General features: G+C 40.8%; 1 protein-coding gene across 1 annotated transcript in view; it reads right to left on the bottom strand.

Moving 5' to 3' along the window:
- KCNJ6 (potassium inwardly rectifying channel subfamily J member 6) overlaps positions 1 to 14,832 on the bottom strand; it is a 60,487-nt gene extending 45,655 nt beyond the window's left edge. Inside the window, exon 1 of the mRNA XM_034752812.1 lies at positions 13,915 to 14,832. Coding sequence (XP_034608703.1) covers positions 13,915 to 14,812 — 898 coding nt within the window. The 5' untranslated portion in view covers positions 14,813 to 14,832. The remainder of the gene's footprint in view (positions 1 to 13,914) is intronic.
- Between the last annotated feature and the right edge of the window lie 12,848 nt (positions 14,833 to 27,680).

The raw sequence follows: 27,680 nt of genomic DNA on the forward strand, positions 1-27,680 counted from the left end.
TTCTAGTGCTGGTAGCTGCCCCTTTGGATATGAAAAGGACACACACAAAAGCTGGGCCCTTTTAACATATTTCAGATGCCCTGTGGGATTAACTGCCGTCCATAGCCTTGTCCTTTTTAGTCTGCCAAATTCTTATCTTGAATTTACAGTATGCCTGACAGCTGTATTTGCTGTTTCTTTTATATTTTCTGTCACTTCTGCCCTCCTAGCAGAATTCTGTTAAATTCTGAATGAAAACTTTTTGCTGAGGTTGAATGTGAAGAACAACATACTAACAACATGCACTAATGCAATTACCTGTGATTTTAGAGAGAACCTAACGCTATTAGAAAAGTTTGTTGTAACTGATGCTGACAGACTAGGGGCCAGCTCATGCCAGAGCCCCAGGCCAATTCACTTGTGTATTAGTATAGCTCAAAGTGATTGTTAAATGTATACAAGTGTACTTGGTGTTTAAACTTCATGAAAACGAGTGGGATGTTACTAGCATTGTTTTCAATTATCTGTATCCCATTATAGTGTAATAGCAAACATTTACATTGTGTATACCCTGTAACTAAATAATCCATCAAAGGAGAAAGAAACCTTGTGAAATGCAAATGAAGAACTTTAACAGAAAAGTGCTAATTTCTGAGCAAGTGGTCATTGTGTGTGATGATCGGAGGTCAAAGACTCAAAATGCATTCCTCACTCTCTGTCATCAAAGGAAAAGCCCACGTGGCTAGTGACCCAGTCAGCTTGTTTTCTGTGAGAAGAAGCTATACATATGGATTCAGGGAAAGATCCTGGATCTCTGCACTGTTTGGACTCTTATAGGGAAGTGTACCAGATACAAAGCCGAGATCCCCACCGAGAATATGGGTAAAATTAAAAGACTTTTGGGAAACTGGCAGTTTATTACTTCACTGCCGCCATTTGTAATTACAAACTGTGACTCACCTGTGCATATGTTTTACCTGCTTTAACCTCTCAATAACTCTTATTTCCTTTTCTTAGCTAATAAACCTTTAGTTAGTTTACTATAGAATTGGCTACCAGCGTTGTCTTTGATGTAAGATCTAGAGTACCAATTGATCTGGGGTAAGTGACTGGTCTCTTGGGACTGGGAGCAACCTGATGTGGTGTGATTTTAGTTTTAAGTGACCTTTTATCACAAAAAGTCCAGCTTTCTGGATGGCAAGGTAGACTGGAGAGTCTAAGCGGGCTTTCTATGACTCCATGGTAAGACTGATACAGTAATCCAGGAGTTCACATTTGTCACTGGTGTGGTGAAATCTAATTATACAACACACCACCAGCTTGGGGTGTCTGCCTTGTTTTCCAACAATAGACACTCACAGTTGTGAGCCTCTCCAGACAGCATGACAGTAACATGGTTATCCTTCAATGCAGTTTAATAAGATGGTATATCCGAAAAGAAATATTAAAACTTAAGACAACTGAGGACCAAAGGGAAAAGTAAAAGAAGCTCATCTGTCCACCAGAGCTGCCTTTGCCAGCAAGATTTTTCCGAGTCTTGCATAGGAGGGTATTTAAGTATGTTTGACATCTGAACATCTATTGAACGAGCTAATTAATCTAAAAGATCAAGTTCATTTAAATAAAAACTCTGGGGGGGTGTATTCCGGCCCCAATTGAAGTCAATAGGACCATGATTTCATCCCAGTTGTTCATAAAAGCCACATTCTCCAAAGGGAAAAACTTAAAGTAACAGAAAGCAAAAGATCAAAATGAGACTGAATGAACAGAACAATCATTTCCAAAATCAGCTGTTCCAATTCAGACTCTCCATTTTAATTGGTCAAAGATCAAAGACACAAGGATAATAAATTTATATACTAGTAGATAAATATAAAGGTCCTGGGAATTCAAAAGGGGCTTGATTCTTCAGCACTGCTTCTCAGGAGGACTCAGAACTGCTGTCTCTGATCTACAGGCAAAAATGTTCACCGATTAACTTATTCCCAAGGAGTTAGGAGTGAAGAAGCCCTTGACCTGTGTGATGCACGTGTACGCTTTGGCACAGATCATCCCTTCCGCTTTTGAAAGCGGAGATGACTGAGATCTCGCGAATCTCTTCTGAGGGACAGGGAAAGCAGCTCAGTGCCATCATCCAATCCTTCCCTGGCCCCTGCAGAAGTCCCTTTGTTGAAGTTCCATGGTGTGTTGAGATGGGGCTGGAGGTGAATCTGAGGATCCAAGATCTCTCTGGAACATCATCCTCAGTGGACCCCTTGGATTTCCCTTAAGAAATGGAAATGTCGCTGCTTAAGTGAGATTAACTCCTGCTGGGTCCACTCAGTGTCTGATACTGAGCAGTGGTAGGAGAACCCAGCCAATGGTGGCATTGACCCATGCTATCCAGGGTGAGGGAGCCAGCAGAGCCATGCAGAGGGCTCAGCTACTTTTCTTGTATCTGTGGATGTGGAGATGCCCATTCTGCAACTCCCCAAAGCTCTTCCAGCTGAGGAGGGGTGGGGTCAGTTTCTTGAAAACTGTGAAGTACTTTCAGTCCCCAATGGCCCTTTCCCATGTGTTTCTCCATGAGAGAAGGTGATATAACCCTTTGTTAGGTAACACTTTTTAACTGTGACAGTTAAAGGTAAATTGCAAACTGGAATTTTGGGCTCCCTAAACAGACTGTAGCGATGCACTGTGCGCCTGTGATCCCGCCATTAACATGAAGCATGATTATGGGCCTGGCCTAGTGACATGGAGACAGAAGCAAAATCAGCCAGAGACCCCCACGTTTTAGAACAACTTTGTGATCCTCATTTACTCTGCTTGTGGGTATCATGTGGATCATGGAGGTGACATATTTGGTCTCAGAATGATAGGGCACAGAAGAGCAGACTGTTTGAGTTGCTCTGCTTCATGCTATGTGCTCTAAAGTGCCAGCCATGGAGCAGCATTGACAGCAGATTAGGGCCAGTGGAAAGCAGTCCTTGTTGCTTTTGTACAGGTTTTGAAATCCCAGTATTGTTTTAGTTATGAGCTCAAATCTACCAATAAAGGTCTCTCGGCCAAATGAAACAAAAAGAGAAGCTTCTCTACTGAAAATATGTTGTTGCTAGGGCTGTCAATTAATCACGGTTAACTCATGTAATTAACTAAAAAAAATAAATCGCAATTAAAAAAATTAATTGGGATTAATCACAGTTTTAATCACATTGTTAAACAACAATGGAATATCAATTGAAATGTAGTAAATATTTTTGGATGTTTTTCTACATTTTCAAATATATTTCAATTACAACACAGAGTACAAAGTGTACAGTGCTCACTTTATATTATTTTTATTACACATATTTGCACTGTAAAAATGATAAAAGAAATAGTATTTTTCAATTCGCCTCATACAAGGACTGTAGAGCAATCTCTTTATCATGAAAGTGCAATTTACAACTGTAGATTTTTTTGTTACATAATTGCACTCAAAAAGAAAGCAATATAAAACTTTAGAGCCTACAAGTCCACTCAGTCCTACTTCTTGTTCAGCTAATCGCTCAAACAAGTTTGTTTACAATTACAGGACATAATGCTGTCTGCTTCTTATTTATAATGTCACCTGAATGTGAGAACAGGACATGCTTCTATGCTGACGACCCTTGTTAAAAAAATAATGCGTTAATTAAATTTGTGACTGAACTCCTTGGGGGAGAATTGTATGTCTCCTGCTCTGTGTTTTACCCACATTCTGCCATATATTTTATGTTATAGCAGTCTCGGATGATGACCCAGCACATGTTCATTTTAAGAACACTTTCACTGCAGATTTGCCAAAACGCAAAGAAGATACCAATGTGAGATTTCTAAAGATAGCTATAGCAATTGACCCAAAGTTTAAGAATCTGAAGTGCCTTCCAAAATCTGAGAGAGATGAGGTGTGGAACATGCTTTCAGAAGTCTTAAAAGAGCAACACTCTGATGTGGCAACTACAGAACCTGAATTACCAGAAAAGAAAATCCACCTTCTGCTGGTGGCATCTGACTCAGATGTTGAAAATTAACATGTGTCGGTCCGCATTGTTTTGGATTGTTATCGAGCAGAACCTGTCATCATCATGGACGCATGTCCACTGGAATGGTGGTTGAAGCATGAAGGGACATATGAATCTTTAGCGCATCTGGCACGTAAATATCTTGCGATGCTGGCTACAACATTGCCATGTGAATGCCCGTTCTCACTTTCAAGTGACATTGTCAACAAGAAACAGGCAGCATTATCTCCTGCAAATACAAACAAACTTGATTGTCTGAGTGATTAGTTGAACAAGAAGTAGGACTGAGTGGACTTGCAGGCTCTAAAGTTTTACATTGTTTTATTTTTGAGTGACGTTATTGTTTGTATATAATTCTACAACTGTAAGTTCAACTTTTATGATAAAGAGATTGCACTACAGTACTTGTAATGGGGGAATTGAAATACTATTTCTTTGTTTTTTACAATGCAAATATTGTAATACAAATAAATATAAAGTGAGCACTGTACACTTTTGTATTCTGTGTTGTAATTGAAATTGATATATTTGAAAATGCCGGCAACATCCAACAATATTTAAATAAATGGTATTTCTTTTTTGTTTAATAGCGTGATTAATCGTGATTAATTTTTTTAACCATGTGATTAATTGTGATTATTTTTTTTAATTGCTTGACAGCCTTAGCTGTTGCTTTGTTTTGAATATTATTAAATAACAGCCATGTGACAGACTGGCCATATCATGTAATATCCTGAACAAACCTTATGGAATTAAGACAAACGTTATTGAATTAGGGTTAATACCTTTAGGGTGCATTGTATTAAAAATGCCGTTGTGTATGTGTTGTGGCATTGTATGTACCTTCTCTAGTAGGAAGGGAGGATGCTATCAGCCTTTGAAGCCACCCCTGGGGAGATATATGTATACTAGTGTTATGTAGGGCCAGGGAAGGTTAAACAATGACCTGTAAACAACCCTTAAGGACATATCAGAAAGGTATTACAATGGCAAACAGGGCCATTCTTGTTGTAGATAGTTATCAAAGCCTTGTTAAATAGACTAGACTCTAACCCATTTGCTGGTATTTTTAGAGAATCAAAGAATAAGTGCTAAATGTGTCTCTGTTTACTTGCCTAGAACTCTAACAATGTGATCTAATTAGCTTGTAGATGCTAAATCCTGTTTCTATCTTATAATACTTCATTACTGTATTCTATTGACTGGGAGATCAAAAGTGGATATTATCATTTAGATGGGATGGGTGGTGTAATATTGTTGTCCTAATCTCCCCTCAAAGCTTGTAATTCCACATAGTAAACCACCTGTGAACTATCCTGATAGTTTGAATGGCTATTGCTAAAGGTATTGTCTGAGAAAGAACTCATTGAACAGAGATCACGAACTGTTGGCTCGCTTTAATCAAAGCCCACCTGGCTTGTCATCGCCCAGCCTGCTTCAACTATAAAGGAAGTCTGAGTTTTCATCTCACGTCTGCTTAAATTTTAATGGGGAAGGTCTAAGCCATAGGACCAAGGTCGCCAGGCAGTTGCCTGGATTATCCTGGAACTCTCATGGAAAAACTCTAACAAACTCTACACCTGAAATGCCTATTGGACTATAACCTATCGAATTGATTCCAGAGAGACTTTTACAAGCCAGCAGCTATAACATCACTGCTATGATCTTGATCTATGACCATTGAAAGTCATTTGTATGTATATTGATCCTGTAACCATTTATAACTCTCTTCTTTCTTTTTCCTTTTATTACTAAAGCTTAAATTTAGTTATCAAGGACTGTCTGTAAGCATGTATTTGAGTAAGATCTGAAATATTCATTGACCTGTGGAGTAATGTGTCTGATCCTTTGGGATTGAAAGAACTTGGTTTATGGTGAATAGGGTTTTTAATAACCTCTTACTATACATGATCAGTTGTCCAGATGGAAACCAAAGGCTGGGCTGTCTAAAGGGGGCTATGGTTTTGGCTTCTTGTTAACCACATGGTAAGGCAGTTTTGATACTGGTTGCTGAATCTAATTATAGTGTAATCTGCCAGTTTTGGGAATATCTGCTCCATTTCTCACAGCCTGCCCTGAGTGTGGCATTCTTAGTGTGGCCCACCCAGGCATAATGGTCACTAGTTCAAACTGGATTCTCCAGAGGCCAAGATACAAAGAAAAGACTTTTGGATAAAAGCCTGGATTTTAAGATGACTCATGTCCTTCCTAATCCAGTAAATGGACAGGACCCCTGGTCCACAGAGGGCTGCTGTCCTTAGGGGAGGATTGGAAGGACTGGGCTTACTAAGGCCTCATAAAACAAAGTGATTGTTCTGAGCTGAAGCTCCGATGAACTTGTAACCGCAAAGAACCCCATAGTCTGGACTGATGCCAGGTAAACTCATTAGCCTGCATGTACATTCTTTTATTGTTTCTAACATTTTCTTTGTAATGCTTTTTACCTTAAGAATAAAGTATGCTTGGCTAGAAATAGCTGTGTGGGTAACTTGTATCTATAACAATCACTCTGCTATCAGTCTCTGAGGAGAAAGCAAGTGGGTCTGTTTAGGGCAGGCAGACTGTCTTTGCTGGGAAATACCAGTGAAGGGTGGGAACTGTGCAGCCTGGACATATCCTGGTCTGAAGAGAGTGAGACGTGGGTCTCCACCCAAGAGAGGCAACAGCTTGGGAGCTAGAAGCCTGAGAGTGGTTGCCCTGACTGGACCACTGAGAGGACATACAGGTGTAGTTGTCTGAACTGTGACAATCCAATCTACTATAAAGAATGTACTAGCTCATTTGAAGTAGAAAGTTGGTTTTCCACAAATTTAGTCTGCAGAAGTCTAGTTCTTTTGCCTGGCTGTCTTTGACACATGAGTAGCTGTTTAAGTCTGAACATTATAATTGCACTGATAGCTTGATGAGAGCCTTCCATGGATTGCTGGATTACTGGGAGAGAGGAGTTGTTGCTGGATTACTGGGAGAGAGGAGTTGTTGCAGTTGTTAGAATCGGGTGGCTAACTGGTGGCTAATAGGTGTTTCCAATTAAAGAAATGGATAATCGCCCAGAATTGAACAAGAGAAGGGAAAATGTTTGAATAGTACAAATAATATTTAGAGGATGCAGCTATTAAATAAAATGCAGTTCCTGCTTTACTCCAGTGAGGGTAATTTAGACTTACTCCGTAAAATTTTGTCTGATATTTTCATAAGCAGCGTATAAGTTTCAAATGAACCTTTTGTCTTCTTTTCTAACCATTTTGGATGTTACTTGATTAGAAAACTTTGGTTACTCTGGTAGTGTGTTCATTTAAGTGTCCATTTAAATCTAATAGTCTCCTAAGCCAAACAGACTAGTTCTTTCCACCTGCTAAGGAAGCTCCTTAAAAGAAACATCTCTTGAAATGAGAATGAGTGTGGACCTTGCAGCATTCAGAATCCAATGCAACTCCTCCTATCCCCCAAACACAGGCTGACCCACTCCACCACACACCAACATTCCTCATTCTCTGTATTTAATAATTGCCCCAAACAAACAAAAATGCCAGCAAGGAAAGTTAAAGATACTGTTGTCATTTGTACTCTTGGCAGGGGCTCAGCTACTATAGTGAAGGGGGCATAAGGTGATAGAACACGAACACCAGGCAAGACTATAAAAATGATAGCTCAGAATTGAAACGGAAGAAATACCAAAGACTGTACATCTTTTGTATTCCATCCCTTCTTGAGAGGCTGGTGAGCCAACCCAGAATTGAAACTAGTTCAGTCCTAATTCTATTTGGAATGTATTTCAAGTAAATAAACTTTGGTCACACCATGGAGGCACTACAGTATAATCTATTTCCACCTATTTCCATAATCTATTTCTATTTCCTTTGGAGAGGCTTGGCTGTAAGCAATTCTGATTCCTTTCCCCTCTGTCACCTCCATCCCCTTAAGAAGTAATTTAAGAACATAAACATCGCTTCTTTGAAGAGCAATAAGAAAATTTGGCCAAAAACCTGTAAACCAGGCAAGGCTTATTTGAAAAGAGAAGAGTCTGAGAGATGCTGTGAGGGCTAGAATTGCTAATATCCATATCAAACGGAGGCATTTGTTAGGATAGGGCAATCATAAGGGGGGAAGTATGGCAACCGATTAGCGTGGAAGCAAAAAGACAATAAATCATTCAATGAACAGGGCTGTAGTTAAGAGCAGATACAGCTTTCTACCATGTGTGCTTAGCCAATAGCCTCATTTGCTATATAAAGAACATTTTATGTGCACATTTGACTGCTTTTCACACACATTTTCTACAGCTAGTGAGCATGTTTGTTTATATATCTATAAACCCTTCTGCAAATATTGGTCTCAAGCTGTCCATGTGTCAGAAATATAAATGAGTTCTATTACAAATATATTTGTATCATTCTCCATATGAACCCAAAGATGTTTATATAACTTTGCCATGCAATTTCCTGTGTTGCCTTTTATTTTTAACACACAAAAAATGTTTATAATAGCTACTGTCTCGCTTTTCATTTTCACGAGGGGGGAATTGCCATTGTGTTTTCTAGTGCCCCCTTCTGCCCCGTCTCCGTGGTCACATAATAATGCATGTAGGTTATTAGTGTTGGTGCCCATGTTTTGTGTCTCACTAAATAGTTGCCTTCACCAGAAGGCAAAGGGTTTAAACCTTCAAAAGCATTTGGGGGGCTTGTAAAAAGAAGAACAGCCACAGTAAAGTTTTAAAACTTTGTTTAAATATAATCCCTGTCCCCACCGACCCACTTAAGCAGCCCAGTATTACCTTTTAGACATGCTCCTCTAGCAGATAGATTTGAGGCTCTTTGGATCTAAAAAATCTACCCAGGTCCTACGTGGAAAACAGACACTCCAAATAGGAGTTCTGGTTCATATTCAGTCACAGTAAAAATGTTCATAGCGTTAAAAAAAAAAAAAGTCTCTAATTCTTCTGTAAAATAATATACAATCAATGGTGACATTTTAATATAAACCAGACTTATGACCTGTTGGCTAATATTAATCAGTGATAACCCAAATTGTCTGCATCATGCAAGTTGTGTTCCTACCGGATGGCTTGTCTATGCCAGAGACAGGAAGGAAAATAGAGTGTGTATTCCCCCTTCAAAGTGGAGCTCTCCTTTAAGGCACTTGGGAACATTACATTCTGCTTCCCAGGACTGTACAAACATGGGCCAGATCCTCCGTAGTGGAGTAGCCACAGTGTACCATGCCACCAGTGTAATCTGGGATCCTAAAAGTGGTTTAACTGGCGCAGAAAGGATCACCTCCCTAATCTTGTAGTGATATGGAATTGACATAGGCACTCTTATGCCTCACCCATCCCCACTTGCTCTCAGCACTGGAGTGAAAATAGAACATAACCTGTGCAAAGAGGGTATGGCTTGGATGTCACTCGAGTATGCCAGTTCTTGGATGAATGTGTGGCTCCCTGTAACTGCTGGAGCTCATCACAAGTTGAAGCAAGTCTCAGACTGCTTCAAAAAGGCACAAAGGGACCAGCACTACATAGCACTGCATCAGGAGAGTGCAGAGTTGAACTTTAAACTAGCTTTGCACACCACTCCCCTGGATAGGGCTCCATCCAGGGATCCGGCCCGTACTCTCAACTGCAGTATTTGTGCCTGGCTAGAATGGGACATCTTAGGCATTTCTGAATACCCTTCTGGGCAGGGTAGATTATATTGAGCGTTTCTTTTTTGGTCTGAGCAAATTTCTGTTGTGTTTTACTCAGTGCTTGGAAACACATGCCAACGAGTGACACTTTTGCAGAAAGATAGCGCTCCATTTCATGTGCATTTGCATTGATTGAGATTTTAGGGTATTTGTTAATTTCAAAATACCAAGGCTCCTGTAAAATATTTGTTTTAAACTCCCAAAAGCATTTCTGTTGCTAGTCGTCCTACTGCCATTCTGTCCTGTCCTCTATCTGCATTTTGAGTGGAACACTTAATTATGACAAACTAGGGATGAATTTGCTTAGATATGCTGACATACTCGTGAATCTCTGAAAGGCCTCCTTGTTTTGGGATCTGTTTGTACAATTGCCATCTTTCTACGCTCTGATCAAAATCTTTTGTTACTCAGGCTGTGTCATGTGTAACTAATCTCATTCTCCCTGATCAGCATTTTTCCTGTTCCTTTTTTCTCTCTCGCTGCAAACTATAACAGTCTCTCATTGTGGTGTGCTTCATTTTGCCTCAAATCAGCAGATAATGAACAGTCATATCCTTCAAGTATAAATTCTGAAAGATCTGGGATTCTCAAAGACCCAGTATGGCCGTTCTTATGTAATACTTTGGTACTGAGACACAGCAGGAGACAAGTCACTTTAACATAGATCTACTAAAAGGGAAATGGAAACTGCAGAGCTTTGCACTTTCTGTACTTTGGATTGGCTCAAACCCTTGCATTGGCCCAAACCCTTGCATCCAACACTGAACACACTTCTGCATTATGAAATCTGACATGGTCTTCTCAGCTGTTCTCCTGAGGCAGTGCTGCTGTTTGGTGCCTGTATTCAAATCCTTTGGTTCTATACAAATCCTTAACTAGTTTGGTTTTACTACAATGACTATACTAGTATCAGAGGGGTAGCCGTGTTAGTCTGGATCTGTAAAAGCAGCAAAGAGTCCTGTGGCACTTTATAGACTAACAGACGTATTGTAGCATGAGCTTTTGTGGGTGAATACCCACTTCTTCGGATGCATGTCATGCATCCGAAGAAGTGGGTATTCACCCACGAGAGCTCATGCTACAATACGTCTGTTAGTCTATAAAGTGCCACAGGACTCTTTGCTGCAATGACTATACTGTTAATCTAGGCCTTAAAAGTTAGGTCAACATACTTGTGGTGCTCAGTAGGAATGTGATGTGTAGACATGGCCTTAGTCAGTGGTATTTGTATTTGCTCAATAACATCTAATTTTACCACCTGCTTGAGTTCGGCTTTTACTTTCCATCAGTCTAGTGTGATTTTGCTTGATGCATATATTTTTGACAGCACAAGGGGAGCCATATCAATAGGATGTATTAAAGTCCATTTATCAAGTCATCAAATTATTTAAGAATACCTTTTTGCATCCTGCTCCGTAGACAAGTTATACACTCATTTGATCATCTACCTTTTCATCTTCAGCTCAAGCATCTATGGATCTTTCTGTTTCATCATTTCAAATTCTACCAAGAAGTATTTGTTCTTCTCTATACATGCCTGTGTGGCATTGCCACATGGGCTCATTTTATTTCTATTAAATGAAACAAGTTTTGTTTGCAGTTTGAACATGCATCAGTCACTAATTGTTTTGTGTGAGCTTGCTGTGATTACTTTGCATTTAGCCCCACTATCTATTTTGAGATTTGCTTTCTGTTCATTTATTTCCAGTCTCACAGACCAGTTTGCTGTAGGACCTTGCTTTGTAAATGTATTAAGAGACCCAACAAATAATTCTTTGTGTTGTCATTATCAGAGATTTGAGCTCCAGTTGTTTATCCATAATGGATTTTATTTTTATATTTCCTTGCAAAAGGTGCTGAGCAACATAAGTGAATGAAGCCGTTACTAGCAGGGTCCCTCAGGGTTCGGTTCTTGGTCCAATACTATTCAATATTTTTATCAGTGATATAGATGATGAGATGAAAACTTTTGCTGGTTAAATTTGCAGGTGACATGAAGATTGATGGAGTAGTAAATAAGGAGGAGGACAGGTTACTGTTACATAGTGATCTGAATTGTCTGCTTAAATTATCACAATCCTACAAAATGTGTTTCAATACAGATGAATGCAAGGTAATACATATAGGAAGAAAGAAATCAGTCTATGCCTACAGGACAGGAGACTGTCTTGGAAAGCAGAGACTCAGAAAAGGACTTTGGGGGTGTCATTATAGAACAGGGGTCGGCAACCTTTCAGAAGTGGTGTTCCAAATCTTCATTTATTCATTCTAATTTAAGGTTTCACGTGCCAGTAACACATTTTAACATTTTTAGAAGGTCTCTCTCTATAAGTCTATAATATATAACTAAACTATTGTTGTATATAAAGTAAATATGTTTTTAAAAATGTTTAAGAAGCTTCATTTAAAATTAAATTAAAATGCAAAGCCCCCTGGACCAGTGGCCAGGACCCGGGCAGTGTGAGTGCCACTGAAAATCAGCTCGCGTGCTGCCTTTGGCATGCATGCCATAGGTTGCCTACCCCTGTTGTAGAACAAACTCAACATAAGCCTTCCATGCTATGCTGTGACTAAAAGGGCTAATGCAATCCTTGGATGAAGAAAAAAGAAAATATCAAGTAGAAGTAGGCAAGTGATCTTGCCTCTGTGTGCAGCAGTACACAGCACTGATGAGACTGTTACTAGAGTACTGTGACCAGTTCCAGAATACAGTGCCACACTCCAAGAAGGATATGGAAATACTCGAGAGAGTTCAAAGGAGGTCCACAAAAATGACCCAGTGGCTGGAAAACAAGCCTTTTGATGAGAGGCTTAAGGAGCTCGGTCTATTCAGTTTGTGACAGAGAAGGTTGAGAGGTGACTTGATCATTGCGCATGGTTATTATTTACACATGCAACAGATATCTGACAGTGAGGGGCTTTTCAGTCTTTCAGACAAAGGCATAACAAGATCCAGTGGCTGTAAGTTGAATTTAGATTAATTCAACCTTGAAATAAGATGGAATTTCTAGCAGTGAGAGTAATTAAACATTGGAATAGCTTACCAGGGGAGGCGGTGGACTCTCAGTCTCTTGGGGTCTTTAAAACAAGTTTAGATATCTTCCCAAAAGATATGCCTTTATCCAGTTTCTGGTAACAATTCCATGGCCTGTGTATACAGGATGATGATAGTGGCCCCTTTTGTCCTTAGAGTCTTTAAATCTACGAATCTATTGCTTTTATTGAATATGTGACACTGCTCCCCTCATCCTGTATGCCTTTCCATTGTTTATATGCCATGTTGTTGTAGCCATGTTGGTTCCAGGATATTAGAGAGACAAGGTGGGTGAGGTAATAACTTTTATTGGACTAACTTCTGTGGGTGAGAGAGACAAGCTTTCAAGCTACACGGAGCTCTTCTTCAGGTCTGGAAAAGGTACTAAAAATGTCTTGGCTAAATGCAAAATTGAACAGATAGTTTAGCTTTAGCTGTATACACCTATTTTAAGGCTCCTGTACACTGCCAGAAAGGTAGAAAGGGGCCTTAGCATAAATGAGAATCAAGTCCTTGATATTTTGAATCTAAAGTAAAACCACCTAAAAGTTAAAACAAAACAAATGTTAAAAAATAAAGTGTTAAGTTGAACATATTATCATTTCATAGTCGATGCAAACATCTTTTGGGAATTCCAAGGTAGAAGTTTGCACATACCAGGCAGTTCTTTTTGCATTACCCATGAATAATTGGGAACAGCAGGTTCTACGGTATTTGCACATTATGTCTAATCAGGGATTCAGATTAGATTTTTACAAAGCATTGTAAAGCAGTTTATCACACTAGGTTCTACAGGCTTGATTTACGCTTGTGATAGAATGATAAATAATGGGATGACATGCTCTGGAAAATTTAGACAGTAATAAATGTTATATCATTTTCAAACCAGATCAGAAACAAATGTAATTTCATTGGGCAGGGTTGAGCACACAATTAAACAGAGCATGCTTTTAATTTTAAACCCAACCGTACTGCTGATGCCTTTTGCAAATGTAATGTCTGCTTCCATTGTTGAAGTAATTCTTTTAAAGTGAGGTGAAAACAAAGGTTTTCTGTGGCACAAGAGGCACCAAATGGAGTATAACGACCAGCCCAATTCAGATTTACTGTATTTTCCCTGCTGAATACAGTTTGTATCTGAAATCAATTTATTTAAAATTAAAATGTATACTTTACACAAAGTATAAGAAACATTACCTGTTGCCTCCACCATGCCTTCTAGAATTACAACAATTTCTAGTTCCTCTTTGGGCAATTGGTCTTTGGAAATCTCCCAGAAAGGACTCTGCTGGTTAATTTCATGGCTGATGATCAGTGGTGAAACCAAAAAGAGACGATCATCCCCTGTGTAATAACCTACGTTGATATCTGTCTGGTTGAGTGGTATAAATTCCCCCTCCTTTGTCTGTTTAGATTTGATCAACTTGGCTCGTATTGATGCCTCCACAATGTGTGAATTCCTAAGGTCCCCTACTCGGAACATCAGGCATAGCTTCCCATCCCGCATGGAAATGACTGCGTTGGTAGAAAAGACCAGGGTTTCTGCCCTCTTCTTGGGCTGGGATATTTTCACAAACATGCAACCAACCATGAAAGCATTGACAATAGAACCTAAAACAGACTGAACTAAAAGCAGAATAATTCCCTCGGGACATTTGTCCGTGATGACCCGATAACCATACCCGATGGTGGTTTCTGTCTCTATTGAGAATAAAAAGGCTGAGACAAACCCATTGAGGTTACTGACACATGGGGTCCATGTACTGTCTCCTATATGTTCCATATCACCTCGGATGTAAGCAATTAGCCACCAGATCATTCCAAAGAAGAGCCACGTCACAGTGTAAACCATGACAAAAATCAAAAGGTTGAACCTCCATTTGAGGTCGACTAAGGTAGTGAAGATATCACTCAGATAACGATAAGTCTCTCTCACGTTCCCATGGTGTACGTTGCATTTCCCATCTTTCCTAACATACCTCTGAATTTTTCTCTTGGTACATACTTTGCTTATGTGTTTTGGAAGATCCTCTCTAGCTTGTTTGGGCAACTTTGGCTGCTGAATCGTGACAGGGCTCTCCACGTCCTGCTCCATTGAGTCTTCTTCAAGTACGCTAGCTGCCATTAAAAAAAAGACGTTAATATTTATGTGTATACAGACAATTGAATAAACACACAACTTCCTTCTGTATTAGCAGTAGGAAACAAGAATTAATTCATTACTAATAGAAATAACTTTGAAAGGAAACTTTTTCTTCTGTCATGGGCTTCCTATCTATTATTTCAGAGATTTGATCCTGTCTACACCAGTGGTTAAATTCTGCAACACATATTCAAACAAATGTTCTACCCCCTTTTAAAATGTAATACATTTGTACTGCTTATAAGCCAAGAATGATCTTCTGGGAGATTATATAAATGAAGAAACAGATCTGCTTTGGGGCTTAAGTCACTAATATGAGCAGAGAAAATGAGCAATTGTTAGACTTTTTTTTTTTTAACATTGATGCTATTATTAAGGGGAAAAGAATTAAATACATGTAAGTGGTTTTAAAAAACGCTTTATTTTCAAAGGAGCCAATTCTGCTCTCATTGACCTCAACAGAAGAAAGATCGGGCCTTAGCATAATATACACCAACAGCAATTCTAACCAATTTCTATACAAAATAGATGTGGTTATACTTAGCCTGGGCAGTCTATGTCCTCCTCTCACTAATGTAAAACACACAGTACTTCAGAAGTTGGTGCCATGGTAGTTCACTTGGGTGAGCACCCAAGAATGAGGCTATTAATCGTAGTGCACCTTACTTTCTATGGATGTGAGCCCCTAGCCACCCGGGTATCTGAGTGCCTCCCAAATATTTAACAACAGTAACAGTCTCTTTCTTTCTCCCCACTTCCTTCCCACCCTTTTGAGAGAAATAGCTTGATTAGTTTATAGGTTTTTGTTTGTGTGAGAGAATGTGTGGGTGTTGTGTGTGAAAAACTTACTGAGGGAAAGCTAAGTCAAATACATGAGTTTTGCACTTCATTCAGAGCACAGGGAGACCTGTGGTTATTCTTATCTCTTGTAGGAAAGTGTTTCTCACTCTTGTGTGAGTTACAGCTCCTGCTCTCCCAAACCTCACCCTATTGGCTGAGTTTTGTTGTTCCAATAGAATGTAGTGGTCATGGTTGTGGACGGAGAAGCAGTCTCTCAAGCAGCTAGGAGCAATGCCTTAGAAGGTTTTGAATATCAAAACAGAGGCCTTGAACTATGAGAGATGCTCTAGTTCAAAAGGAATTATTTGGGGGCTTGGAAATCTGTGAACTAGGCTCTCTATTCAGCGGGGACAGTGCAGACTGCAGAACACTTAGGTTGCTAAAAACAAATCACCTATGTTGCTAAGCAGATGATTTGCTGAGTTTTGAATCACTTGGAGCTTTTTGGGGTGTGTGTGGCTTCATCCCTCTGGAGCAGAGTCAAAGGCTCTCTGTAAAATTCTAGGTGCAGGTAAAATACACATGAAAAGAAGGTGCTGTAAAACTTCAACTGTCTCTCTACCCCATCTAGCTGTCAGCCATTCCCCTGTCTACCCAATAGCCACGAAGGTTGGCAATAGCATTGAAACCTGCTAGCATTTTTGTGTGTTCATGTTATGGACTCCAATGACTTCTGTGTCATTTTCTAATCTTGTTACTATTTCTTTAAAATAATTTTATTCCAGCTGATTTCAGGGGCAGCATTTACAGCAATGTTCCAACCAGTCAGTTCTGGATGAACTTATCGCAATTGGTGACAGTGCTGCCTTCTTGAATTACCACTAATGCAGTATAATGAAATAAACACACAAAAAGCGCATTCAAGTAACCTTTTGGGGATGACTTAAACTAAAGCCAGGAAATTTGGCGTTAAGGCTTTATACTCTATGCTTAACTCACAATTGTGTCTAAGGGAATTTCAGTCCCTGGAATCCATAAAATCACTGCAGTAGCAGCCCCCTGAAATAGCCAGGAATGGGTTATGAAGCCTCTGGCTTAGAGTTTTAAAGTAATGTTAGTTACACTTGTAATGTCCGTGTAATGGGACTCTGTCAGATGTAAAGAGACACTGTGTAAGCTTTGACAATGCATTTCAGTCCTTGCAGACAGTCTCTGCTGAGTTTTGTTATTCAAGCAAACTTTGTTGCACAACTCCAGTTCTGAGCCTTTCTTGAGCAAAGACTGCAAATGGCACCAAATAACATAGTGGAACTAGGACAGGGATAGGCATACTATGGCCTGGGGGCCGCATCCGGCCCTTCGGACATTTTAATCCAGCCCTCGAGCTCACGCCAGGGGGTAGGATCCAGGGCTTGCCCTACTCCGGCGCTCCAGTCGGGGAGCGGGGTCGGGGGCTTGCCCGTGCCGTGGCTCCATGCAGAGCCTGCATTCCTGACCCCTTCCCTCACCCCAACCATCTGCCCTAGCCCTGATCCCCCTCCTGCCTTCTGAACCCCTTGGTCCCAGCCTGGCACACCCTCCTGCACCCCAAACCCTCATCCCTAGAGCCCGCACCCCCAGCCAGAGCCCTCCCTACCCCGAATCCCAAACACCTGCCCCAGCCCGCACACTGAACTCATTTCTGGACCCACCACAGAGCCTGCACCCCCAGCCAGAGCCCTCACCCCCTCCTGCACCCCAACCCACAATTTTGTGAGCATTCGTGGCCCGCCATACAATTTCCATACCCAGATGTGGCCCTTGGGCCAAAAAGTTTGCCCACCCCTGAACTAGGAGGAGACAAAGACATTAATTTCACTTGTGATTTAAGAATAAATTTGAAATGATGTCTCCAGAGGTGGAACTTCCCAACAACCAGGTACTGCACTCTCTAGCCTGCTTCGTAGGTTTATTTTTGCTTTTGAAGCACTTATTACTACTACTACTATTATATTTAATTTCAGGCTCACAAAGTGCTTTATGTTAAGTAAGACCCTCCACACTGAGTGATCTGAAGCACAAAGAAGGTTTAGGTCCAGAATTTCCAAGGTGGCCACTAATTTTTTAGTAGGAATGAGCAGTGCTTATGCACCCCAGAGCTCAGGGAATGCAGAGATTGCTAGTGCGAGTGGCCCGCGGAGACCTCTCTCTGCAGGGTGCAGGGAAGCCTCTCTCTCACCCATAAGGCTGTGCAAGGGCCGCTCACATTCTGGTTTTTTGCATACAAAAAACAACCACTACAAACTCACTTTTATTAACCAAAGACAATCACTAACTTTAATATAAAACTGTTTCAATAGAACATCTTACAAACAGGTGCTCACAGACACTTAGATTACGCTGGAGGCATCTGCCTGGATCTTCAGCCAGTTTCCAATGCCAACCTCTCTAGACCGTCAGGCAGTCTCCGAAAAAAGTTAAACTCAATACTCCAACCTTTTCCCAGTTATTCAAGATACCCAATTAATCCTATTACTCTTTCCACCACCCAAGCAATTCATAACCAAACACCTCCGCCTTGTGACTGTCAGCTCTGAATTCCACCAGTCAGAGTCTCAGCAACTAGACACACTCTCAGTCTGGATTCTAGCTCCAAAGGGAAACACAAGAGCAGCAAGTCCCTAAATAAATGATGTCTGGAATGCACGTCTGTGTGTTGACAGAGATGCCAGGCAAACATCTTTTAAGCCCCTGGCAGGATCCCTTGCACATCCCCATGGCCAGTGAAAAGTCGCACATGGATGGTGCTGTAGCCACAAGACATTTAGTCTAATGATATTTTTACTTGGTATCAAGCCAATTAGCTTATGCTGTTTATCTCATTTCATTCGCTCTGCAGTTATATAATGATTGTCATAATTCCAGGGACACGGGAGTGAATGGCTGCTATCTTACTTGAAAGCTATTTTTATTCTTAGTGGTTTTCTTCATGGCAAATGTATATAAATAATTAACCCATATGCTGAATAAGTATTTTCTACCTTGTACTGTTTATGGACCAGTCTATATTAAACTTGTGTGAACACGATGGCACAGGTAGCAATACCCTGGCTATTTAGCATATTCTGTTCAATGTAATACTCCATGGGGCATCCCTTAGACAGTTAAATATCATGCCTAAGTGCCTGCAGGGTGCTCATTTCACATTCTGTCCAATTACATGATTATGTAAATATAAATAAGTCCCCTTACTGGTTCAGTCGTATTTAATCATAGCAGTACCTAGCAATGCTCATTTGTTCTTGCCTCTATTACTGTGAACTCAAAAAGGAATCATCTAATGTCTACACAAACGAAGTGGTCTGTATATTCCTGGATAACAGGAATATGATACTACTGATGAACTATTAGTTGTATAGGAGGGGTTTCAAAGTCCCGGCCCGCAGGCCATCTGCGGTCCGAGAACCTCCCCACTGTGGCCCGCAGAGGAGTGAGGCACGCAGACACACTGCTGACAATGTCTGCTGCAGGCGCCGCCGCCCGCAGCGCCCATTGGCTGGGGGAGAGGGAAAGAGATACTATCACTAGTCACCGGGCAGAGTCAGCCATGGAGGCAGCATCACTTTTTTCCATAATGAATATAAACAAGTCAAAATACTGAACAAAACTATCTGATGCACACCTTGCTGCAAGCCTGAAGATTTCAACTGCTCAGTCACTGAGGCCAAACATCAACAAACTGACAGAACTGAAGTGTTGCCAGGTGTCTGGCAAACACTAAAAACTCTCTGGTAGGTGAAGAATTGTATAAAGTTGTATGACAGTTTTATTATTTCTAAGAAATTCGAAATAAAAAATACAATGTAAGTGTTTCCTTTTCTGAACACCATCTTCAGTGACATTATTGGCCTGCTGGGAGGATTTGAGGACTGACACTGACCCTAAGGTAAATTGAGTTTGAGACCCCTGTTGTATAGGAAACCAAAAATATAGCTATATCATTAGCTTCAGGGCTGCAGGTGAAAAAAAAATAATAACAATACCTAAAGTGGTGGTGTTAGTGGTGGCAATAGTACTTATTTGTATTGTGGTAGCGCCTGGAAGCCCCAGTCATGGACCAGAACTCCATTGTGCTAGGGGCTGTCCAAACAGAAGAAAAGGACAGTCTTTGCTCCATAGGGCTTACATCTCTCTAAATGAAATGCTCATATCAATGTGACTATAGATCAGTGTGAATGTACATTACTTTGGAGGTGACAATATACAAAATTATTACGTGGTTTTGCTAAGGTCAGTATGAATTATAACTAAGGCTACGATTTTATCATGGAGGTCATGAAATCTGTGACTTCCAGTGACCTTTGTGACTTCAGCCCGCGGCAGCCAGGAACTGCATGTCCCCCCATGGTGGCCGGGAGCTACGGGGAGCTCCAAGCTACAATGGGCGCTGGGGGTAACCTGCAGCTCCTGGCTGCCACGGGTGGCAGGGCCCCACAGAGCTCTGAGCCGTGGGTGGCTGGGGTCCCTCACAGCTCCAGGCCGTGGGTGGTGGGGGATCCCGAGCTCCGAGCAGGGACCCTGCAGCTGCCCAGCCACTGTGGGCGGTGTGGGGATCCCGCAGCTGAGCTCCCCATTTTGTCATGGATATTTTTAGTAAAAGTCACGGACAGGTCCCTGGGTTCCATGAATTTTTCTTTGTTGCCTGTGACCTGTTTGTGACTTTTAGTAGAAATATCCATGACAAAATCTTAGCCTTAATTACAACCTTTACCATTTGCAACAGAACTCTGGTATAAATAGAGCCACATGAATGTTCCCTAGTGAATAACTTATGAGATGAATTAAACCTCTTTATGGGTCTGTGAATTGTTTGTGTACAGTTTACTATCTCCTCCAATGTATTAGTAATTGAAAGTTATTCACCTAGTTTCAAAGAAGATTATCCTCAAGTAGTTCATTGCAGGTATTTAAAATTCACGCAGCATTAGTTAGTTTTGATTATAGTTTGACTTAGTTTCCGTGGTATTCTTCTCCTTTCCTGGTTGGATGTGTGTAATCTTTAGAATTAAGTTTATGGTGCAGATGCTTGCATTATACATTGCAATTATGCTTTCTGTTAAATTCTTTAATATTCACTTTAACTTTGCTGTTTTCATCATTGTTCCTGCCAATAAACTCATTTACTCGAAAATCTGTGGAAGTGGAACACAAAAGTGATGTGAAAACAAACAAAATAACTTTTTGATTTGCGCGCTCTGGGATTTCCCGGAAGCTTTTTTTTTTTTTTTTTTTTTTTTTTAAGTGGGGGGAGTATTCAGTCATACCTATTTATAAGGATAGATTTGGGCAATATGATATTTAAGCCTCCTACCTGAATAATCACTATAGTCCAGTGGTGCCCAAACTTTTCCTGTTGTGCTCCCCGTGACCAGTTATGGAATCTGTCTGTGCCCCTTCTCCCTTGCTGCACAGTTAGCTCAGCAGAGGAGCTTGGGATGAAGGCAGAGCTGTGGGCAGAACTGGGGATGGGGGAGGAGCTGGGGCTAAAGGTGGAGCTGGGCTGGGGCGGTGTGGAAATGAGGCTGGGCTCAGAGCTGGCCTGCAGGCAGAGCAGGGCTGGGTGGTGCTCCCTCCCCGCCCCCCATGGGGGCTGGCCTGGGCCCTGCTGCACGCATCCCAAACGCTCCTCCGTGCCCCCCGGTTTCTGGACTACTGCTATAGCCAAACTAGTGAATGAGGTGGACATCAGTTACTTAATATGCCACTCCAATTTGTTTCCAATAACATAATTTATTACATTATTTCTGATGCCTTCTCCCTGTGAATTTGTTTAAGCAAATGTTATATCTGGATTTCCAGGAGTCCAGCTCAGGTAGGGTTGTGTGAAACCTCTCTTCCCCATTGCTGTGGTAAGACTGTTGGCCATCTAGATCAGGAGGGAGCTGTTCAGCTGCATAGTACAAACAAATGCCTGCCACATCAAAGTTACTGCTCTACTGAGTCTTTGTCATTCCTTCTCTACTTGTGATCCAGACCCAGGTTAGACAGCGACTCACACAAAGCATTTTCTTTGTTTTTGATGAGGACAGTCACAGGGGATTTGAAATGCCTTGCCAGATTTCCCTGGCTTGCTTTAGGCGCTGTTTCAGCTCTGTAAAATCTCAGCTTTGCTGAGCACTGGGCACACACTAGCAGATACTTTCAGAATGGGGAGAGATTTGCTTGCATGGCGAACTAGACTTTTATTACTTTCTAACTGTGAGGCCAGGTAATCTTTATAAAAGAAGGATGTGTATTATAACCAAAGCCACATATGTGGGTTTCAGCTTCCTGGAATTGATCTTTATATAACCAACTAATCATTGTAAGCAGTGATCATTATTAAAGCCACATTTTTCTCTGCAAAGTGCTTTTCAGGTCTGATGCTGCACCATTGATGTCAATGGGAGCTTTGCCATTCACTTTAATGAGAGCAGGATCTGGGGCTTTCATCTTCAAAATGCTTAACAAACATTAGTTTATCAAATTTCTTATTCATGTATCAGGTTTCTTACTGGCTTCTTTAGAGTGCTAACCAGAGATCCAGGGGGCATTTGTGTTTGTGACTTGTATTGGAAATTAGTAGCACAGAAAAAAATTGTAAATTAAAGTGTGCTTAGAGTCAGAAAAGTGACGTCTTGTTTTCCACATTAGCTGCTCCGTTTCCTGGGCCTTAGCTGGCAAAAATAACTTTGTATTGTTTTCACTAGTTTAAAATCAATATAGCTGCAGAAGGGCAGGGTTCTGCCTTTAAGTTCTAGAAAAACCTGTCACTAAATTTGGTATTTTATTATTGAGGATGGCGAGTGATGATTAGGTATGGATTAGAAAGAACACAAACTGATTTTCTGGTACTCAATGGAATTGCAGATTTTGAACTTGCCAAAGTTTAGAGATGTTTGGAGCTGAGGTTTAGCTTCAGCGCATTACAGAAATAAAGGCCATCTACAAAACTGAGTTCTGAATCTTGGATCAGATTCTTAAACTCCCTTATTCCACCTCCACTAAAGCTTGGCGTGTTTTGAGCCATGGCGTTGATTCAGATCCAGCTCTAGTACAAATGTACAGCGGTGAAAACAGGGCTGAGGAATATGTACAGGAAGTCGAAAGGAAACAGAACAGAGCTGAAGAGAACAGTGTACGGTCCTACTGTCAGAGCCTCCCAAAATTCAGTACTTAACGGTCTTCTTTCCTCCCCACCATTAGTTATTACACATCACCATCTGTGCCGTTTGCCAGACTTTTGGCAAAATGTTATAACCAGTTCTACTTGTGATGGGCAAACCTCTAAAGAGTCAGTTCAGAGAAGAAAACCCTCCCCTCAAATTTGTATGTTCACACACATTATTCTAACATCTTAGCTAAGGATTAGTGCCTCAATTCAGCTGGGTAGCTAAGCACATGCCTAACTTTAAGCACATGAGTAGTCCCATTGAAATCCATGGCACTACTCACATGCTTAAAGATAGTCATGTACATAAATACCATGCTGAATCAGAGACCAGGGCAGGATGGCTCTTGGTAGACAGGGTTGATTGTTATTGTTCCTCTGAGCAAGATCAATAGGCACACCTATCTCCAACTACCTAGCCCTGGCTATTGCTGGCAGCACACATGCTCTCTGGCTTGTGGGGTATCCTCATTCCCTATACAATAGACACTTCCTAGACAAGCGCACATGCATTCCCTGTCACATTTTACCCATTCTGCTGCCAGTGCCTTCTACTGAGTCGTCCATGGTAGGACATTCATTTCCCTCATATCAAACGCAAAACCTTCCTGCATCCTGTTCCAACTTGTCCACGAGGCAGGATGCGGGTCTTAGTTCCTTGCTATTGTCAGAGAGGAAAGAGCGAGGGCAGAACTGTCACCTTGTGCAGGTGATGGCTTGAGAATGACAAGTCCCTACAGCTAGAAAAGGCAGACAATAGACACATCTGTCTTATGTTGTTTCATAGTGGCTGACAATGAAGAATGAGTAACGGGTTACTGATGATGCACGGAAGTGGACTGCAGCTCTGCAGCTGATAGTTTACAAATGGTGGTCCCTAGTGGAAATCTACAAAAGAGATGCGTGATTAAGAGTGTTGGCCAGCATTAAAATCAGAGGGACAGGGAAGTGCATGGTTGTTCACAGTAGTACACAGAGATGCAGGAACAATGCCTGACCATGTCCAAGAGAATTAAATCCTTTGTGCATGAAAAGGAGGGGTTCCAGCCACCCCTTTTCCTGCTGGAAGATATAAGTGGCAAGTTTAACACAGAAGGAGGCAGAGATCAGCTGCAGGGTGGGTCGGAACAGCATCAGATCAGACCAGCTACACACTCATTCTAAGTACCACTGTACAGAAAAAGAGAGAGAACTAAAAGAGGAGAAAATAGTCTCCTTCCACCCAGCTGTTCTGAGAAGTAGTGGGCCAACCTCAGACGCAGAATGAGTTGGTACAGGCTCCTTTGACTTTAAGGGACCTGTACCCATGTATCCCAGGTCTGAGTTTGGCTCAATAAATACAAATTCATTGATTTGATTTCTCTACACCCTAATGAGAAACAAACCTTGCCGCACTATGATTGCTTACAAACAGGTAACATACAGTCTGATCTGTGGGTACCTGGGTAGGGGTAAGTCTGGGACAAGTATGTACTATCTCTGTGCAGAGAGGCCCATATGTATGTGTGCTTGTTAGACCCAAGTACAGTTCTCGGGGCAGTTATATAGCTCTTCCTGCTCTGTGACAGAGAGGCTAACGTCCATACTGATGGGACAGATTAACTTTCAGAAAAGTTTTCCTATGTTTTCTATCATCAGTCCAATTCCATTGTAACTGACCATCATATCCTCCCCAGATCTAGCAGTCTTTCTGAGAAGGCAGCCAAGACACAGAGGATGCATTTTTAGACTAGAGAAATGAGTCCCTATATTGCAGCAGCTCCCAGCAATGGTGCAGCTACACCAGTGCTAAGCCACTAGTGTAGAAACAGCTCAGGTGCCTACCACAAAAAACACCTCAGAGTCCCTCTCTATACCAGAGCTTGTGTCTTCTCTCCCCCTTGTGAAGCTGCACCATTGCTGGCAATTGCTGTAATGTTTCACAATGCAGACAATGCCGTAGTAGCAATAGCTGCAAATGTTGGCCAAATGCTTTACTTCTGATACTTTAATGTCAAGCATTTTTCTCCCAGCGTAGCTGAAGAGCGGCAGCATTGCTCACATGGCCTGTGCAATTTCCTTTGTAGTTCTCTGACTCCTGATATTTTTCTCAGAGGATCTTTGTTTATTCTCAGTTTCCACTGGCCTGTCGGTAAGGGTCGGTTAATATTGCATAAGATGTACTAGTAGGTGGTGTGCTGGGCTCTGCTGACTTGCTGTGGGGTGTAGTTGGAAAAGGAGAAAGTCAGCGTACAAGAAATACCCATGTCTGAACATCATCAATTAAAAACTGCTTATGGTTATATGCCTCATTTTGTGGCGCTGTTTACTATTAGCCCAGAAACGATAGTTCTTGAAGTGAGAGACTAACAGTGTAGCTGTCTTGATTTTCTCAGCAGCTGCTAGTTTTCTGTCAGTGGTCAAATGGCCAAGCAGGGTTATGACATACAGCAGGGCCTGGCTGAGTTCTGGGTTTTCCACTCATTTTCTCATTTAGTTTTTAACAGATGGAGGAATGGAAAAACTTGGCATAGGAATGCTTTCTGAGTTCTCTGGTGCCAGTCATAAAGGGCTTGAAGACCCATAAGAACTACTTCAGCAATGGAGAACAGTGTATGATATTGGCCTGATGTCACTGTGCAAGAGGGGTAGAATGATTGCTATTGTCTCATCAATGATGCAAGAATGAATGTCATGTAATAGGAAGAATTTGGTGCAGGTTTTGAAAATAGTTGATTTTTGCAATTTGAGGTATTTGGATTGGACGCAAATCATCCAGTATGTGTCTGTTCTCTGATTGGAATTGGAAGTCTGATGTGAATACTGACAACAATGAATTTGAAACTTGGATATTCTGCAACATTGGCTGTTTTGGTGAAGCTTTCTGCCCATAAAATCATACACTAGAACATTCACGGAAAGTTAATGCCAAAGGCACATGGATGCAGTTGAAGTGAATTTGTTTAAAATGAAAATGAAAATCAGTGAATAACTTTTTTTCAGTATTTGCCAACTCTAGTTATTACAATTTTCTGTAATAAAGAGCTGCATATAAGACACTATTCAGTAATCCAGCTATTTCAGATGCTCAGTGGTTTGAGCATTGGCTTGCTAAACCCAGGGTTGTGAGTTCAATCCTTGAGGGGGCCACTTAGGGATTTGAGGCAAAAATCAGTACTTGGTCCTGCTAGTGAAGGCAGGGGGCTGGACTCGATGACCCTTCGGGGTCTCTTCCAGCTCTATGAGATAGGTATATCTCCATAATTTATTTATTTACAATTTATTTAGTATTGTATAGAGATGTGTCACTAGCAGTTCTGAAAAGTAAAACTAATTCCATATCGACCTGAAATTTTTTCAAAATGTTCAGCAAATCAAAAAAAAAAAAAAATGTTTTGGGTTGAACAAAACATTTTTTCACCCCAAATGAAATGTTTCATTTTGAGCTTTTTCTTAATTTTTGTTTTAAATTAAATAAAATTGAAGGACATTTTGAAACGTAAAAGTTGTTTTAAACCAAAAAATCAAAATGTTTCATTTAGAAAATGTCAAAATGAAACATTTTGATTTTTTTCAGATTTTTTATTTTTACCAATGCAATTTGGCAAAATGGACATGAAATCATTAAATGTTTTGGCTGACACACATCTGCAATTTTGGGTGAGAAAATGTCCAAAATTTTTTACCCAGCTCTAGTATTGCATGTGCTACTTCTAGTGCCTTGGCTTAGTAGCATTGGTAACGACCACAGAGTGCTGCTATCAGGTTCTGAAAGAGGATTGTACATAAGAACTTCTACTCTCTCAGATTAAAACAATTATTTGGAGGCATGTACATAGATCAGTAGTAAAATGTATGAGCTTTCCCTTTGCTTCTGGAAATGTGCTGTTTTGATCAATAAATATAAGGCATGGAAATAGGGGAGAAGAATGTTCACCTTAGGAAGGAATAGCTTGGCTCAATCCATATGCTATACCAGCCCTTTGAAGCTAATATCTTATACAATGGAATGTACCTGCAGATGAAGGACAAGAATTTCTATTACTTTCCAACAGAGATGGGCTGGAGATATAAAATATAGATCTAGATTTGAGCTCCTCAGTTGTGGGATGATGAATTTGGGAAGACTTTGTGAACGTTTAACTTTCTTCTGAAAAGTAAATAGCTATGATCTATGCAGAATGGACTTACCCTAGTCTATTCAAGCTTCTTCTCAACGGAATGGCAGGTGTCTGTGACCTAATCATAATAGCACTCTGTATTTGATGTCAGTGGCATGTGAGGAGGAGCAGCTGCTGTGGACCTGTGAGGAGTATGGTGCAAAGCAAAGAGAATGCCTTCCTGCCTACATGCCTCCTTTTCAGTACAAACTATGCAGTGCTGCTAGTCATCAATAGGTATAGTGCCGCATATACCTTCTAAAGAAGCAGAGCTTTGTGAGTATAATTTGATGTCAATGGTGAAGATTGTTCATTTCCTCTGTAGTGCCCAAACTGTCAGTTTTTAATTCTGAACTTGTATGCCTTTTAAGGGAATGCAGATGACAATGAACGAGTCTGATTAAAGTGCCTTAAAGTACAACTGGACAAAACTTTTTTTCAAATTTTCAAAGTTTTAAAGAAAAATGTAAATGTTTGCTTTTTCAAAATTGGGACATTGCTACCATTTTTTGACCAGCTCTATGTCGAGTGTTTCATTTGAGGTGAGGACAGAGATGCATGTTTTGATTCTGAGAACACAGATGATGGTCTTGTTGATATAGAGAGAATTTAAGGCAAGTTCAAGTTGTTTGTACAAGTTAAAGGAGTTTTTAGAGTCAGATATTTTGAATCACTGTTGTAGTTGTTGCCTTTTCCTTTTGCTCAGGGATGT

This window comes from Trachemys scripta, chromosome 1 (genome assembly GCF_013100865.1).
Source record: "Trachemys scripta elegans isolate TJP31775 chromosome 1, CAS_Tse_1.0, whole genome shotgun sequence".
Taxonomy (NCBI): Eukaryota; Metazoa; Chordata; order Testudines; family Emydidae; genus Trachemys; species Trachemys scripta.